This window comes from Bos grunniens, chromosome 3, assembly GCF_055505025.1.
Source record: "Bos grunniens cultivar Pamir isolate PY7600 chromosome 3, Bosgru_T2T1.0, whole genome shotgun sequence".
Lineage (NCBI taxonomy): Eukaryota > Metazoa > Chordata > Mammalia > Artiodactyla > Bovidae > Bos > Bos grunniens.
The window spans coordinates 92,014,348-92,031,775 of record NC_141167.1 but is presented as its reverse complement, the minus strand read 5'-3'; the positions used below and the strand labels follow the sequence as shown (position 1 = coordinate 92,031,775).

The 17,428-nt window shown below is 48.1% G+C and overlaps 2 protein-coding genes across 20 annotated transcripts in view; both read right to left on the bottom strand.

The window, feature by feature from the left end:
- Positions 1 to 7,933: 7,933 nt before the first annotated feature.
- OLFML3 (olfactomedin like 3) lies at positions 7,934 to 10,898 on the bottom strand. Its single transcript, XM_086391968.1, has 3 exons — positions 10,757 to 10,898; positions 9,539 to 9,824; positions 7,934 to 9,229 (listed from the first exon to the last, which is right to left on the bottom strand). The coding sequence occupies exons 1-3, from the start codon at positions 10,865 to 10,867 to the stop codon at positions 8,409 to 8,411; spliced, it is 1,218 nt and encodes a 405-aa protein (XP_086248094.1). The 5' UTR covers positions 10,868 to 10,898; the 3' UTR covers positions 7,934 to 8,408.
- Positions 10,899 to 12,554: 1,656 nt separating this feature from the next.
- HIPK1 (homeodomain interacting protein kinase 1) overlaps positions 12,555 to 17,428 on the bottom strand; it is a 54,572-nt gene continuing 49,698 nt past the window's right edge. For all 19 annotated transcript variants that reach the window (XM_086391949.1, XM_086391940.1, XM_086391941.1 and 16 more), the window contains one exon: positions 12,555 to 17,292. Coding sequence is in view for 13 of the 19 variants with exons in the window: in XM_086391940.1 (XP_086248066.1) it covers positions 16,804 to 17,292 (489 nt within the window). In the remaining 6 variants the exon portion in view is untranslated. The remainder of the gene's footprint in view (positions 17,293 to 17,428) is intronic.

The window sequence follows — 17,428 nt, the reverse complement described above, 5'->3', positions numbered from 1 at the left end:
TGCATCGAAGGATCTGTCAAAACCAACAGCAAGTAAATCCAAAAAGTCAATAGTGATGGCTTCTAGGGACACATGCTGAACAACTGAAATATCTCGAAGGGAGAACATGTGGTAGAAGGGAAAAGGCAGCTTGGGAGCACTGTATTTTTTTAAAAAGAAAACTAAGACCTACACACACACATCATTGCTGGTGGAGTTGGTTTAGGTGCAGAGAAAGGGTGGAGGTGCTTCCACACAGCCTGCCTTCTTCCCTCACCGCTGGCACAGGACACCTGTCAACCCTGCTGTTGTTGATCATGTACCGATTATGGTGGGAAACACGTGCTCTCTCTTCCCATAGACAATGTACAAGTGGAGATCGATGGCAGCCAGAGAACCAGTAGATTGAGACAGACGGCTGATCACCACGCAGGGACGCCAGCTGCATACTGTCTGATATGGGACTGCAAGTCACAGCCCTGGGGACAAGCATGCAGTGAGCACCTTTATTTTCCTGGATGTTCTGCTAGATATTTTATACACAGTAGTCCATCTACCACTCACAACACATCTGTGAGTGGGTAACACTCACTGACACTCAGAGAATTGATTTGCCCAGGATCATACAGCCAGTGAGTGGCTGAGCAAGGATGTTTTTTTCCCCTTGGTGGCAAAAAGCTTTATTGTTTCTATTTAGTCCAAGGATTGGGAGAGGGCTCCAAGGTGGTTTAAAAGCTGCCTAGTGGTTGCAGAGAGGGGCTTCAGACAGAAGCCCTTTTAGGGGGGCTCCTCAAAGGTCGCTGGGCTCCTGAGGCTCCTAGCCGTGCTTAAGGGTGAGCCTTTGGAAGAGATATTCACCCAGCACAGCATGGGGACCAGCCAGCCTGCAGAGGTTGGTCAGGTGGTCACCCATCTTCCGAAGAGTTTCACCTCCTCATCTAGGAACTGGCTCTCCAGGAAGTCACAGAGGTGGGGGTCTGCGTGGGCAGAACCCAGGCCATGCAGATCCAATATGGCCAGGTTTGGGTTCTTCTGTATGAGAAGGGTGGCTTCCATAGTGTCCCAGGTTTTACACCACTCATCTTGAGATGGCTTCTGCACATCCTGGAGGAGGGCATGGTGCCACCCGACTGGTTTTGCATTTTCAAGAGGCCTTTGGCACCCTCACGCTTCTCCTCAGCCAATTTGTAAAAAAAAGTGGCCCAGGCCCTCCAGAGCTACATTATCTCAGTGGGAATAGAAGCCCAGAGAGAGGTAGGCGTAGGAGGCCGGCAGACATGCTGACCAGGTGGTTGATGGCGGGCTCCACCTCAGTGGAATAATTCTGACAAATCTGGGAGTTCATCAGTTCAGTTCAGTTCAGTCACTCAGCTGTGTCTGACTCTTTGCAACCCCACGGACTGCAGCACGCCAAGCTTCCCTGTCCTTCACCATCTCCCGGAGCTTGCTCAAACTCACGTCCATAGAGTTGGTGATGCCATCCAACCATCTCATCCTCTGTTTTCCCCTTCTCCTGCCTTCAATCTTTCCTAGCATTAGGGTCTTTTCCGATGAGTCAGTTCTTCACATCAGTTCATGGTTGATCAGTAATAAGGAGTTAAGCTCAAAAAATGATGTTGGCTAAATATCGTATATTAACACATAGACATGGAATCTAGAAAGAGGGTACTGATGAGCCTATTTGCAGGGCAGCAGTGGAGGTGCAGACACAGAGAACAGACTTGTGGGCACAGCAGGGGAAGGAGAGGGTGGGACGGATTGAGGGAGTTGCATGGAAACATACACATGACCACATGTGAAAGAGATAGCCAGTGGGAATTTGCTGTGTGATGCAGGGAGTCAGAACCGGTGCTCTGTGGCAACCTAGGGGAGGGGGTGGAAGGTGGAAGGAAGGTTTAAGAGGGAGGGGACATAGGTACACCTATGGCTGATTCATGTTGATGTATGGCAGAAACCAATACAATATTGTAAAGCAATTACAATATTGCTTTACAATATTGTAAAAGCAAATTTTTAAAAAAAAAAGAAAAAAAAAAAATCCCAAAATGGTGTTGGCTGATGGAGGACAACTGAGTGGCTGATTCCAAAGGCTGCGACTGGAAAAAAAGTTGGAGGGTGGTCAGAGGCTGGAGCAAGGAGCCTCCCTGGGTCTTTTTCATCCGAGCATGAGACAGATCCATGGGACCGTGGGGGAGCGCTGCACCTGAGCAAGGATTTGAACTCAGCTTGCGTTCAGAGCTCCAGCTTTTCCAGCTCCTCCTCATAGCCTCTAAGACTGTGTTCTGGCCCCACGACACTTACCACGATGCAATCTTGGACCAATCATTAAATCTCTTATATTCCTCAGGCTCCTGAGAACTGCCTGTCTTATGGAATTGTTGTAAAGTCCGAGGAGATAAAAAGCACGAGCCTTTCTTAATCTGAGAAGACTCCTGCAATCAAGATGATGTCGATAATGATAACAATGCTTACTGAGCACCTATTATGTGCCAGGCACTGGTTTGCTGCTTTACAAGGATTACCTCACTTCGTTCTCACAGCAATACGTGGAATTGGTATTATCTGCATTCTATAGATGAAGAAACCCAGGCTCGAAGAGAAGTAATAGGAAATAGGAAAATAGTAAAGAGAAGTTAATAGGAAACCTGGGCTCAAAGAGAAATGATAGGAAATGGCAGGGCTGGGGAGGGAATGGGCTTAACTACTCCATGATCCCTGCTGTGAACCAGATGCTGAACAACAAAGGTCTCCCCACTGCCTTCTGTAGCTTTATTGCCTTCCTCCCCTGTGGCCACAGGGCTTAGCCTACTTTGAGGCGTTCTTAGATGTAGGAGCTAGAAATTGTCACTGTGAGAAGGCCAGCATGTCCCACAGTTGAAAAGAGACTGCATTCTGTTTTTGCTCGTCTTTGTCCAACTGAATTGAAAAATGCCACGAAAAACGTCTACTTCTTGCCGAACTGAGTTAGGGGACAAATCTGCCCAGAGTTCCAAGGGTTCACAGTCTCCCCGGGGGACCACAAATACAGTATTTATTGAGCCTCGTCTCTGAGCCAGGGTCTGGGTGAGGCCCTGGGGACACAAAGAATAGCAAGACACCACACGTGATGGTCCTGGCTCCACCTGGGATGCGCACAGGGTAAATCGGGGCCCAGAGGGTTAGACCCTGAGCCTGCCGGAGGGTGGGGGCCCAAGGGAGACTGGAAACAGCCAGGAAGGCCTCCCAATGGAAGCGGGGCTTGAGAGCTACATTGATAAAGAGTTGGCATATATCGTCTCTAACCCTCATTGCAACAATCCTCTTGGACAGATATTATCTCATAGATAAGGTATTAAGTAACTTGCTCAAAGCATCAGAGCAGAGCCAGATGCCAACCCAAGGAGCGTTCTGATTCCAAGCTTGCCAGACCCTAAAGTAGCACCAGGCTACTGCAGAGAATACAGTGTTATAAGCTACGATGGAGAAAGAAGCAACACACCAGGAGGGGCTGGTACAGGGGAGGGTAACCGAGCCGCCATCTCTGAGGTGTCAAGAAGGACAAATGGTGTGAGCCAGCCGTGGTACAATGATTCAGGACAGGCCTGCACAGATTCTTCATTATTCTAGTGAGTCCTCTAGGTCCTAGGCGGGGAGGAACACTCTAAAGCAGGGGTCCTCAACCCCTCTAGCAGGTCCTGCACCTGTTAGGAATCAGGCCACACAACATTTGAGCAAGGGAAGTTTCATCTGTATTTACAGCTCCTCCCCATTACTCCCTTTACTGCCTGACCTCCGCCTCCTGTCAGATCAGCGGAGGCATTAGATTCTCATAGGAGCGCAAATCCTACTGTAATTGTTCATGTGAGGGATCTAGGTTGCATGCTCCTTATGAGAACCATCTCGAAACCATCTTCCCCACACCAGTGCATGGAGAAATTGTCTTCCACAAAACTGGTCCCTGGTGCCAAAAGGTCAGGGGTCACTACTGTAAAGAGTCAAGGCCTCAAGGCCATGTGCCCAACAATTCAGGGGATGGGGTGATTTTTTTGGTGGGAAGGTAAGGTAAGATGAGGAGTCAGATTTGGGTTGTAGGAAAACTACTCATATGACTTGAGCAAAATAATAAATTAAGAAAAGCAAACAGGAAAAGGGAGTATTTAAGGATTCAGGCATTTGGTAGAACCCAAGGGCTAGTGAGGTATTGTGACCATGGGAGGGCTGGCTGAGATCACTGCTCACAGCCCGCATCAGCTGCCCCCTCCCCCTGCCTCTGCTTCTGTCTGCTGTCTCCTCATCCTTTGCCCTCTGTGGTCTGGCTCTTACTGTCTCTCCACGGCAGGGAAAAGATGCTTCCAGACACTCTCTCAGACCTAACGTCTCTGATCGCAATTCTAAATCCCCAGGAGAGGCAATCTGATTTGTTCCCCTTGGGCCACACAGTTGTGGATGAGGAAGTATGGTGTCCATTCTCAGAGAAGGCTGAGTTGGGAAGGCTGGAGGTCATGACCCAGAGGTCATGTCAGAGTGTTCTGGAGATGTGTCCAACTCCAGATATTGTCAGAACCCATGTTCTGGAGAGAGGCTGCCAAGAGGCCTTCGTTTTTACTTTCTCATTCTGCTCTGCAAAATAATACACTGGCTTCCACATTTATAATTCTTCTGTGGCATAATTAAATCCATAAATAAAGATTTAATCTTTGAAGCTCTGCATTGTGAGAGCAGAAGTTAAAGAGCAGGCAGAGGAGCGCTTACCAGCCCTGGTGGCCGGGGCAGCAGAGAAGGTTGCATCCTGGCTGCTGGGGCAGAGGAACAGGAGAGGCTGCAGCTGCAGAGAGGGGCTAAGGGTGGAAGGATGGCTCCTGCCCTCTGGCTGAAGCCTAGAAGAGCCCTCCTAGAGCAGAGACAGTACTGCTGAGGCTAAAAGTCCTATCCTGCAGGCTGGGAGACACACCAGTACCATCTCCACAGCTCTCATAGTGAGCATGTTCTGACCTAAAGCAGGTAGAGAAATAAGGGTCGGTGGAAGGGGATGCTTCCAGGAAACTTGGGGAAGGGTCCCTATGCTAGGAGAAGGAATCCAGAAAGTCTGCGACTGGAGGAGGAAAAGGGAAAGGACTCTGGTTCCTGTTTAGCTCAGAGCCCGATCCCAGAGGAAGCACTGACAGCTGAATCAACAACTTCATTCCTTATAAGTCTGCCCTCTCCCTCCCCACCATCTGGGACTCAAGACAACACTGGCTCAGATTCCTCCATGAAAAAGTGACAATATGAACACGTTGGTTTCTCTCGTGGGCAGACACAAAGGCCAGCGCTGGGGAGGAAAGGATATTGAGAACAAAGAGGAGAGCTGGGAAGTGAGGGTGGGGAACTCTTGAGGGCAGAGTAGGGGTAAAGGGGACCTCTTCGACCCTGCTTGTGATGCAGACACACGCCTGGACCAAACATCTGGCAGACAGCTGTCCCCACAGCAGCAGCATCGCCTGCTTCTTGACTCCATTCCTGCATCCCCATCCCTGGTGGTTATTGTCTTCAGGCTGGGGGTTGGAGGCAGATGTGGAACTTCTCCATGGACTCTTAGCCCCTCTCTCCCCCATTAGGGCCACTGCTTCCCACTGTCTTTTGTTCAACCCAAACCAGAGGTCATAACCTGCTTCTGTCAAGTGACATGTAATGGAGGGTCTGAGAAGGGGCTGTGAAGCTGTTTTCTGATGATAGGATTCAGCCACCAAGGTGCTCTCTCTAAGCGGCAGTTAATTTCCGTTAATGAATTTGGACAGTTCACTGGATCGGCCCACACAGTTCCACTCACCTTCTAAAACGGCTTCCAAAATAGCACTAACTATTGTACAGGAGCCAAAAAGGAAAAAAAAAGAAAAAAAGAAAAGCAGAAAGTAAGAAGTGACAAGACCTCAGAGATTTCTGCCCTTTCAGAAAAGTCTGAGTGAACTTTTCCAAAAAAAATTTAAGCAAAAAAAAAAAAGTAAATAAAAAAGCTGCTTTTTTCCTCATTGAGGAACCCGGGAAAGAAAGATGACATAAAGATAGGCACACACATGGTGAGGTTGAAGGACCAGTTTTTCGTCCTCACTCCTCACACTGACGGAGAAGGCAATGGCACCCCGCTCCCCACTCCAGTACTCTTGCCTGGAAAATCCCATGGACAGAGGAGCCTGGTGGGCTGCAGTCCATGGGGTCACTAAGAGTTGGACACGACTGAGAGACTTCACTTTCACTTTTCACTTTAATGGACTGGAGAAGGAAATGCAAGCCACTCCAGTGTTCTTGCCTGGAGAATCCCAGGGACGGGGGAGCCTGGTGGGCTGCCGTCTATGGGGCCGCACAGAGTCGGACTCGACTGAAGCGGTTTAGCAGCAGCAGCAGCAGCCTCACACGGATGTCATTTACACAGTCCCAGAGCTATTCCCTCCTCAGGGTCTTCAAAAAGCCACTTCTGCCGTTTGGTGCTGTATCAAGATACCTCTACAGACAGGGCCCCGTCCTCTATCCAGCAGCTTAGGGTCAGGCCCTTACCCGAGTGTCACATTAAAGAGCCGAGCTCCTCCCCTCCCCTGCCCCGCCCCGTGTACACGCCCCCTCCTCGGAGCCCGGGCCCCTTGTCTCCAGGCCTGCGGGAACTCCTCCTCCTCCACAGCCTCTCGTGCACCGTGCGCTGCGGAACCAGATGTTCCGTGGGCAGACGCCTCTGTGGGCTGACAGGTGGTGATTACTGCTGCCAGCCTCACATTACGGAGAACTGAATGGGAGCGAGCCCCCCCCACACACACCCTCGCCCCGTCCCGGGCTCCCCACAATAGGGCCTTTGTGAGGTGCTTCAGAGCTTTTTTTCCCCTGCCTCCCCAACCTACGTCAGGAGCAGCTCTGCCCGGAGAGACAAGAAAACAAAAGGAGGATGGCAGGGCCCTGACTGATCAACCTTACCCTGGGCCGGGGCTGGGCGAGGGAGAGATATCCTCGGGGGAAAAGACCAGGTCCCTTTCCCCTCCTGCCAAGAGGTTAATAACCAGGACACCCCCCCCACCCCCCCGCAGGGCTGCTCCGAGGTCAATTTCACTGTCAAAGCAGTGGATCTTGTCCATCAGAGGACCGTGCTCCTGAATGTTGGACATGAGGATGAGGCTAGAATGGGGCCTGGTACAGAGCTCAGCAGATGCCTAGAGAATGGACTCCAAAACCTAGGTTTCCATCTGTCCCTTCTGCCTTCCCGCACTGGCCTTCTGTACGTCTCGACCAGAGGCCAGGGTGCTAGGCAGCAAAGGGTTAAGTTTCCAGGACTTCTGGACAGACCTCCCCGAGGTCCGGGACTGAGGTAGGTAGGTGGGGGCGAGGTGGGTGGAGAGAAGATGTGTTGGGAAACTGGTAAGGACGTGGTCACTGCCCCTCCTCCTCACCCAAACCGCAGACGCCGTGGCAGCCGGAAAATCAGAGCGCTGCAGACCAAGAGCGCAATTGAGCAACATGGCCCTGGGGGTGAGCCCCATGCTAGAGATGGGAGCGGGCTTCAGCGTAGGGGGCGGCACAGAGCCCACGTCAGAAGTGAGACAGTTCTTACTGAACACACATGTATATTCAGGGCTCTAGTTCCCACGTTCGACTGCAGTGTGACTAAAATCCATTTTCTGCTTCAAAACCTCAGAGAATTGGAATTGGAAGCTCTGCCCCTGGGCCCCAGTCCCGTGGCTACAGGCGCGGTGCCATCTGGGGTTCTGGGAAGGCTGGTGTGGACAACGGTGGGTGTGGAGGGAAGCCTTTCGCCCAACCTCCCTAAGTGGCGGATACCCCGCCTCCCCAGGCGCCTCCCGATGAAGTCTGTAACTAGAGTAGCCCCTCTGCCTTGGCCTGGGAGCCTATCCAAGGCCCTAATGTGGCTTAAGGAGTGGCTATGTGGCAGAGGAGAAAATGGACGATCATGGGGAGAAATCTGATCCAAGGGCTACCCCAAACACACACAGCCGAGGAGCAGTGGATTTTCCTTTTAATGCAAAAGTCTGCAGTACAGAATGAGTCCCATTCTCTAGGGCACTGAAGGGAAAGGGAGAGAGGGCAGAGCTAAAAGTCTCCTCTTCACCCTCTCTCCCCTGACTCCCACTGAGGCCAGAAATATTCTGTTGCCTGATCATTGTGGTTGCCCCCATATATTTAAGGGTCAGAGCTCTGGAACTGGGTCGTCTTTCACTGGCTTGTAATTTGTTTACATGGGGCAGCAGAGGAGTGAACATTTGGGGCTTGCTTTCTTTTAGCTCAGAAAGGATTCCTTAAGATCTGGAGTCCCATGTGAAATGCATGGGGCCAGGAGAATTTAGCTTCCATGGATTAAAAACACGAGATTTGAATCACAACTTGCCCACATCTGGAGAATGAAGAGCAGGAAACTTAGTCAGGATATAAATGTATGGAAGTGAAAGAAATTCAAAAAAATAAGACCAGCTCCCTCAAACTTCTTCCTCTTTCTTCCTCATCTCCAGCTTATAGACAATCTGGTAGCCATCATCCCAGGCGTAGAGCTGGCGCTCACGGGGGTTATAGCGCAGGCTGGCATGGGCACCATATCGGCGGGGGAAATAAGGGAGTGCTGCCCTTTCAGGGGTCAGGGTGCCGCTGGCGTCAAAGGAGCACTGGATGCGGGCACGGCTGGCGGGGCGGGTATTATAGACGACGTAGAGGGTCCCACAGATGACAAAGGCGGCCTCGGCATTCTCGCGGGGACACGGGGTATCCCACTGCTGCTCTGTGTCCAGTGTCTGTGGGTCTAACTTGGCCAGACACAAGTGCCTGTCATCCTCCCGGGTGGCATAGACAGCCCAAAGGCCCTCCTCGTCAGCCGCCAGGTCTATGTATGTGTCTGCCGTCAGCCCATATGGGGGGATCAAGCCCTCCGCTGGGAACACTGAACTGTCCACCACTGTCCGGTTTGCCAGGTGGAACTTAATGAGCTGCAAAGTGTTCTGCAACTCACCGCCCCCTCCAGGCCCTCCAGGGGGCCTCCGGGCATAATACAGAAAGCCACCATACACCAGCTGGCCCGTGCCTACCCAGGGGAAGGGCACCCGGACCCGGGAAGCCTTCCGGGCGGCCATGGCAAGGGTGAAGTCACGCAGTCTTGGGAAGACAAAGGCTGTGTCGTTCTGGGTCCCATCTAACACGTAGATCTTCTCTGCTGGGCCCAGTGGATCCTTTGTCCATAGACCGGCTGGGCCACCAAACCGCTTCAGGATCTTCATTGATCTCACCTGAGAGATTGTGTAGCCACAGTCTCGTGGGAAAGGAGAAAAACACAGGACAAGGAAATACAGGCAAGAGTTAGATGCTCACTGTAGGAACCTCCCTGGGTGGGCAGTTTGGACAAGAGCGGGCATTTGCCCAGTGAATACCTCTACTCTATGGAAGATTGGGAGAAAGGGCACCAGAGGCCTGGGTCCCCAGAAACTCTCCTTAATGAACCTGATATTACAGAGATTTCCCTAAAAGAGACTCCAGAAGATACAGCCAAATAGACTGGGATAAGGAGAAAAAAGGGAAAAACCCAAGGAAGAACACAGGGGTCTGTTTCAGATTAGCTTACCTGTTATCATATCGTACTTCTCATTTCTTCTGCCCTTGCCTTTGGTCCCAGGGCCTCCGGTCACCTTCTCATCAACCTCTACACATGGCAGGGCTGGATTCTGGGTCTCTAGATAGTCCACCTCCCGCTCCAGACGGTCTACTCTCCCGGAGATGGTGTCAGCTTCAGTTCTGAGCGCCTCCCGTTCCTTCTCGGCCACCTCCAACAGCGGCAGCATCTTGTTCTTGAAGTCCCGCAGCTCAGCAGCATGCCGACTACTCTGGTCCTGGCACTGGGCCAGCCGTTCCTGAAGGGATGGGGCAGCAGGAAGGAGGGCTGCAGGGTCACAACTCCCAGGCAGGAAGAGGCCCGAGCAGGGAGTCGGGAATGGAAAAAGGCACAAACTCAGGCAGTCATCAGCATTCCCCGCAATCCCCACAGAAAGGAAACAAAATGTTCAAGACGCTAAATGTGCAAAGAGCTGGGCTAAGACCCACGCAGGCCCCTATCCTGACTTTGCATCCTCTGGCCTGCTCTCTGTGAGCAGTGCCACCGAATCATCTGAGCCTCTAGGGCAGTCTAAGTGCATGAGGGTGAGAAGGGATCTCTGCTCCATTATGCTATCCCCCTCTTAGGAATTAGGATGCTACAGGCTCCAAGCCATTAAATAGCAAGTTGCAGATTCTCTGAGAACTTCCAACTTTTAATAGAACCATCAGCTCCTCTTGAGATGGATAAATCCTTGCAATTCTAGCTCTCATTTCCACTCTGTTCCCTTATCCCATTTAATCCCAGGGGTGAAACACAGAGGTCTATTTGCTTTAGAACTGCACTATGAATGTCGGCTTCCCTGGTGGCTCAGTGGTAAAGAATTCGGCTGCAATGCAGGAGATGCAGAAGACTTGGGTTCAATCCCTGGGTCCGGAAGATCCCCTAGAGGAGGAAATGGCAACCCATTCCAGTATTCTTACCTTAAGAATCCCATGGACAGAGGAGCCTGGTGGGCTACAGTTCATGGGGTTTCAAGAGTCGGACAAGTCTGAGCACACATGCACTGCACTCTATGGATGTGGGGAAAGAGGAAGACTTGGAATTCTGAGAATCCTTATTAAAAGATGGAGGTTTCTGTAGGTACTTACAGAGCCTAATTTGTCATCCATCCCCAGGTCCCTGACAAACTGGGTGAATCAACTTAGAAGATATGGAATCCTTCCGGGCTGGGCCAGAAGAGTCACTTACCTCTAAGGCAGCTAATCGGCGTTCCATGTATTCCACAAGGTGGTGCTGCTGTCCTTGAAGGGGTCCCAACCATGACAAAAGGAGCAAGATGAGCGCAGTGCGGGGCCCCATGGCAGTGGAATAGTAGGGCCAGAGTGTGTGCGGTCGGCCTCTTCCACTCCAGCCGGCGGGTTAGCTTTGGAGGCGGGCTGGGGGCGGTGCCTTCTCTCCTTCTCCATCTCTGGTCTCTCTCACTACTCTGGAATGCTTTCAGTCTCTTTAAGGCCCCAGCCCCCTCCTTTCCGCCTGGACTGATCAAACACAGATGGCCCCATTGCAGAGCAGCCAGAAGCTTTAACCACTTCCTGCCTAGGCTGCAGGCTCCCCACGAGAGGAGAAGGGGACTGGAAACCCTAGGGCAAAGGCCTTCTGGGCAGTCATCCAGGAAAAGGAGCTAGCAGGGGGAGGCAGAAACCCCAGAGAAAACTCAGCAAACTGTTATTTCTGCTTTAGAATGCTTCCGACGCTGACTTCAGAAACATTCATTTATCCTTTCCTTTCCCAGCAATAATACCATGGATTGTTTTCTGCCTTTGGTGGAAGCTGGAAGCAGGGGAGATGAGGTCTGAGGGGAAGAGGTGGGAAAAAAGGCCATAGTGCTCACGTCTGTAGTACCTTCCTCTACAGCTCACTGGCGCCACCTTGTGCTAAGCACCTGGTATCATCTCAGAATTAACAGGAAAACCAAGGCTTAGACTTCACCTCCAGTGGAAAATTTTCCACAAGGCAAGCCAAGTAGACCGAATTTACAAGGGTTTTCATGATTAAAATGCACCTTTCCCCACGGACTATCCAATTACTTAAGGAGCCTCTCTTTGAGTTAGCCTAAGAAAGACAATGTAACCGAGATCAGAACTAAAGAAACAAAAAAACCCAAAACAGGTCACTGAGAAATTAGTAAATTGATTCTTGATTATCTGGAAGAGAGCCTGACAGCAGAGTCATTCTATATAGTCTTCCTTTGCCTGAAAGCTCCTAGAATATTATCTTACCAAAACTAGGGAGTGTTCAGTGCACACTAATTTTACACTCATTTAGGGGGAAAAAATCTGAAAAATGTATGTTTGTGGTCTAAATTAAATGTATTCTGACTTCCCTAGTAATGGGAGAGGACAGACTATTGATAATTTCTCTTGGTTACGGCTCCAAAGGGCATTTCTGTTTTTTCATTTCTGTTTTCCAACTATGACTGCAGGAGCCCCAAATGAATTAATGGCCACTGTAAGATAGACTTGTCTTGAAACACATACGTCAAAAGAAGTCAAATGCACATAGCATGTATTCAGAGACCCATGGTGATGACTCTAGACAAATCAGGATTTTAATCATGAGAAATCTGATCAGAAATTCTCCTCTAAAAAACAGACAAACAAAAACTAGTCTTCTAACCGTACAGCTTGAAAGGAGGGGAAAATAGCATCATCTTGTGGTTATTCTTATTTTCATTTTGGTACTTTAAATGTTTGGTGGAACATGCTAGGAAGCAGTTTCATTAATGAGTGTCAGAAGCTTCTGCCTTTTCCAAAGGGCTAGATCCAGATGCTCTTAAGTTAGGGCCCTGGACACTCCATTCTGGGGAAGTGTCCCCTATCAGGCCCTAGCCATTTCTCCTGTGGATTTGTATGAAGATTTGTATGAAGAAGGAACTTGTCTCTAACATTCTACCAGTCTTCAGATGCAACGTATTCAGCCACTCCAAAGAGGCCATTGTCGATCCTCTTTGCACCCTTGTAACACAAGTCAAAACCAGTCACATGAATCAGAAAATTTACCCATTTTATTGATGCATTGCAATTGCTCTACATTTTACCATATTATGTAGAAAATACTGAAAATACAAGCTACTTTGTAAAACCAAAGACAAACATTGAATCCAAAGATAAACTATGTTTTACACAATGGACCCTTTTCCCGTAGTTAGTATTAAATTTTAAATATCTATTTTTTTTGTTAAAATGATTATTTTACATACTCCCTAAGTACATCTGCGTTACAAACATAGCTCAGTAATTCTCAGAAACTGTTTCTAAAGGCTTGTTGTAAAAGAAAGCGCACAACCAGAAAAGGGAGAAAGCAAAAAAAGTTTAAATCACACACAATAACTAGCATATCAAATACATTTAATAAAGTTGGAATTCCATTGCAATATCAAGGATTCAAAGCAGAAATACTAACGTTACATATAATGTACATAAAAATGTACTGCTACATGTAGTGAGATTATTTTTCAAGCTGAATCAAAACCACACATTATATAAAGTTTAGCAACAAACAACCATGTAGACATGCTGCACCATCCATCAGTTTAAAACAAAATCGAAATAGGAAGCAGGCTTGGGTCATTCCTGTCACTGAGAGGCAATTTCATTTCCTATCCTAAAACAAACCATCCTAACCAGTGGGTTTCTGCGTAATAATGCTGAATAGAACACACATTACTGCACTTGCCTGGCTAAGGGCAGTTGAGCTAGCCCCTCCAGTGGAGGGCGATGGATGGCCAGAACGGTTTAAATGGCGTTCTCCTTCCTGGGGCTGAGGTTTTAGCTGAGCACTGACCAACTCTGGAGCGATCAAGTGTCCTGATGAGCCCAGAGTGGCTGCACCTTCCCACTTTCTCCCTCACCCCTGAAGTGGGGAAGCTGGAAATACAAGCTCTGAGAGGACTTAAAGCCTTAAGCCGGTCTGAGGTCAGGCCTCTGTGACCTGGGCCAGCTGCTCACTTTATTCACGGGGCTTCCCTCACCCTGTCAGGGCTAGCAATGTTAAGCCCCAGAGACAGAATCTAAGCCACATTGAGCACATACGCATTCAGCAGACACAGATGAATTTCCATCTTGGTAAATCTGAAACGCCAATTTGCAAAATTAAAACTGAAGATCTCTAAAATTCTTAAAGCCACACACTGCTAGTAAGGTGACTATGGTAACAATATAAGCTCTGGGTACTATTGTCTTCTCCCCATGAAGACTCCTATCTTAAGTGGTATCCATTTACCAGACTGAAGGCAGGGGGGTCGGGGCGGGGGGGGGCACGGGAGTGGCGTGTTTTGTGTCCCCCCGCCCCCCTGCATCTCATTTCTTACAAAAACAACAAATCTTATCCCTTGTAGAGGAAAGATAAGGAACAAAAAAAGTTTCCATAGATCTGCCTTTGAGAAAGAAAATGAGAATGTTTGGCAAAAAGAGTTTTACACAAACATCACCCACGCTGACACAAAAAACTGTATAATACTAGTGACAGAAACTGTACAAACTGCTTGGGTATCTTGACCAATACAGTGCTGAGAACAGAACTCAATATAATGATGAAAAGAAAGTAGAAAAACATCATGTTCCTGGTAGGCTGTTCTGACTATCTGCCCCATCCTGAAAGCCCTTCCTCCTTCCAATGAAGAAATTCCAAATACCTTGACAGCTCCTCGGTGTTCAACCTGGTACAGAGCTTGCTGACCAGGTCCCATGAAGTCTCCCATCTCCATCCTGCACCTCCTTGACACCATCTCTACAAAGAACCAGTCCTAGACATATCCCTCAAATCTATAACCTTCAGTTCAGATGGAACACATCCACGTCTTAGGGTTAACCTTCTTCCCTCAAATCTTTACGGGCAGGAACTTTGCCATCCCCAGTACCCTCTTCTTGACCCAGATCCGTGCAGGAGCTGAGAGTACAAGGACAATTTCACAGTTTGAAGGGCCCCAAGAATACAGAAGTTGTTAAAAAGAAACCTCAGAAGTCCAATGACTCAACAGGCTTTGGTTCCTTCTTAATATTCTTCACCGGTTAAGAAGCCTTTCTGTGAGTTCCCTGTCACCAGCGGCATCACAAAACTCCTCCTCATAGTATTGGGGACATGGTAAGCAATACAACAGGCTCTTTGGTATAAACACATCTGTTACATGTTTTTTTCAACAAGCAAATATTTTACTAGGAATGTTGACTATTCGCAGGAAGGACTGCCACATGGGAAAAGGAAAAAATCAATCATCTAAAAGTGATTGCACACACTTAAAAAAATGGGGGGGGATGCATATTTAATATTGACTTGACTCCTCTCACCTGCTTCCTAAATTCTCACAGAAGCAAGGTAGCAATGCACAGTGAGAGAGCCACATAGGGAAAATGCTTCTGTGAGAACACAGCTGAGAATCCAAAACAGAAAGGGGTAGAGGTGGTGGTAAAAGAGAGAAGCTACTGTTTTTGTTGTCCAGTGTCGGCAGGGAAACTGAGAATAATGCATATACACAACACAGCTACTAATCCTGTTCTGATAAATCCCGGTGAACAGCTTTGGGTCCACGGGGGCTTGCTGGTCCGTCCTAAGGCAAGCTCACTGTAAACTCTATGAACCACTACATTATCATATAAGGCACTACAATAAGGGAAGGAGGAGAAAGGGAAGGAAGAGACACACACTGAACAACTCCTCACCAGACACACCTGTGCAAAACAATTCCAAGGGTCTCCTCTCCTTGCAGGCAATGCCCCTGCTCACTCAGCACTACAGTAATATGCTCTATTATAATCGCAATTAGTTCACATACATTCCAACAAGTATCAGTTCATTTGGTTTAAATACAATGGAGACATCAATTTTATCTCCGGGGTAACACTGGAGGATCAGATACACACTAAATACACAATTCAAGTGTAATCACTACACATTTGATTACAAATAACATTTTGGGTTAGCAGGAAAAATTGCTTGTTATAGTCTTCTAATCAGTATGTACATATTTAATTATGCAAAATATTAAAACACCACCATTACAAAACTTCTAAAATATTTTTAAATTCAGTAATAAATTTTTAAAATATTTTTTGCAATTCCTACATGCACTTATTATATAAGTCTTAGTAAGAGAGCATTCAATTTGCTGCTGGCATACAAAGAAAGCTACTTTTAAGTATAAAAGCTATACACAACGTTCTTATCTGATTTCAGATCCTTTAGCTTTCTCCCCAAATAAATCACATAGAACAAAGGGAGAGATGAGGCAAAGAGAGAAAGAGGTGTATTATTGAAAATTCATACTAATCTTCAGGCAAAGCTCATCAATGCCAGTATCACATAATACAAAGAGAGCTTGCATATAATAAAACAACCACCACCATACAATAATAACCACCTTAATGGCTTTTCCAAGAATAAAATTGAAGCTGAATCAGAGAAAGACTTTTTTTTAAATAATTTAAAAAGAATGCACAGGGCTTCATTTAAAAAGAACACCTGGTGCTTTCATGGTAGGTATGGATTCTCTCACACTAAGTTACCAGCAAATGGTGAGCTGCCTTTTTAACACTACTTTATAATAAACACAGGAGCAACTGAGAGAATCCCAATAGTAACACAGAGTAGTATGTAACCAGTTTTGCAAAAATAAAGATTTCCCACTAAATATATCATGACATGAAACAAAACTAAAACACCGTAAGCTTAAATGTCCCATTAGCAAAGGTAAAATTCTGAGAAATGCGAGACAGTAAAATACAGACTTGTGCAAGCTGCTCTTAAGAGAAGCAATTAAGTCTTGGTTTTTAAACAAGCAGAAAGTAATGGTTTTCCTTTCCTTACTTGTTACCAGATTTCAAGTCCTCCTATCACCGTTTTTCCTCTGACCAGGAATTACAATAAAATAAAGTTAAATAAAAAGATACTTCACTTGTTTTTAAAAGCATTTATAGAAATCAAGTCAGAGAGGGAAAATATTTTTCAAAGGTAACTTCAGAATGATCTCTCTTCCTTGGTAACTGCAGACGATGGGCATCTGAACTCTTCCAAATACCAAAAATGCTGTCACAAAAATAAAGAATTAAAAAACAGGGCAGACTTTGGGAGACTACAACAATGCAGTCAATACTGAGACAGGTTCCCCAGAGAAAAGCCTTCTGCTTCAGTGGGCCCCTGTGGAGCAAATTGCTGGCTAAGGAGTTTCAGGAGAGGGTAAGGGAGGGGCTCATGACAGCCCATTAAGAACTCTGCCCCCTCCCCTCCCTTATGCTCACCAACTACAAGTAAGAATACTGGCTGATCTTGGTAGGACTCAGTGGGTATCCAGTGTAAATGGTCGAGCCTCGGGAAGACCCAATGTAAGACTGGGTGGCAAACTGGTGTTGGTACTGAGCAGGGGCCACGCTGGCAGAAGTGAGGAGACTGGGCCCAACACTGACAGGGACCTGGTGCACCAGAGTGCTCGGATGGGTGGCATAGGCTGCAGCGTGCCTTGAGGAGCCCTGGGGGGAGAAGAGATGAGCAATGGAGGTGGTGGAGCCCAATGCAGCCGCAGAGGTGGGGGCAGCATACGTATACAGATGAGGCTGGCTCGGCAGGTGAGCAGGGGCTGGGGCCAGGTGGGGGTGCCCCGTCGAGTGTAGTGGGCTGCCATGCTGGAAGGCGTAGGGGGCTTGGGAGAGCGGGGCCACAAATGCCTGCTGCCTGCGGGGGGCAGGGTTGCTGCTTCTCTCCTGCGAGGTTGGAGCTGATGATGACTGCTGGTTCTGGAAGGAGGAAGAAGGGAGTGAGGAATCTTGAGGTCACTAATGGCCAATTTTGAGAGTTGAGGTTCTAAAGTAAACTGCTTCTGGGCTGCCAGGGCACAGATCTCCCAGACTGGCAATGCTGTCAGAAGGTGGC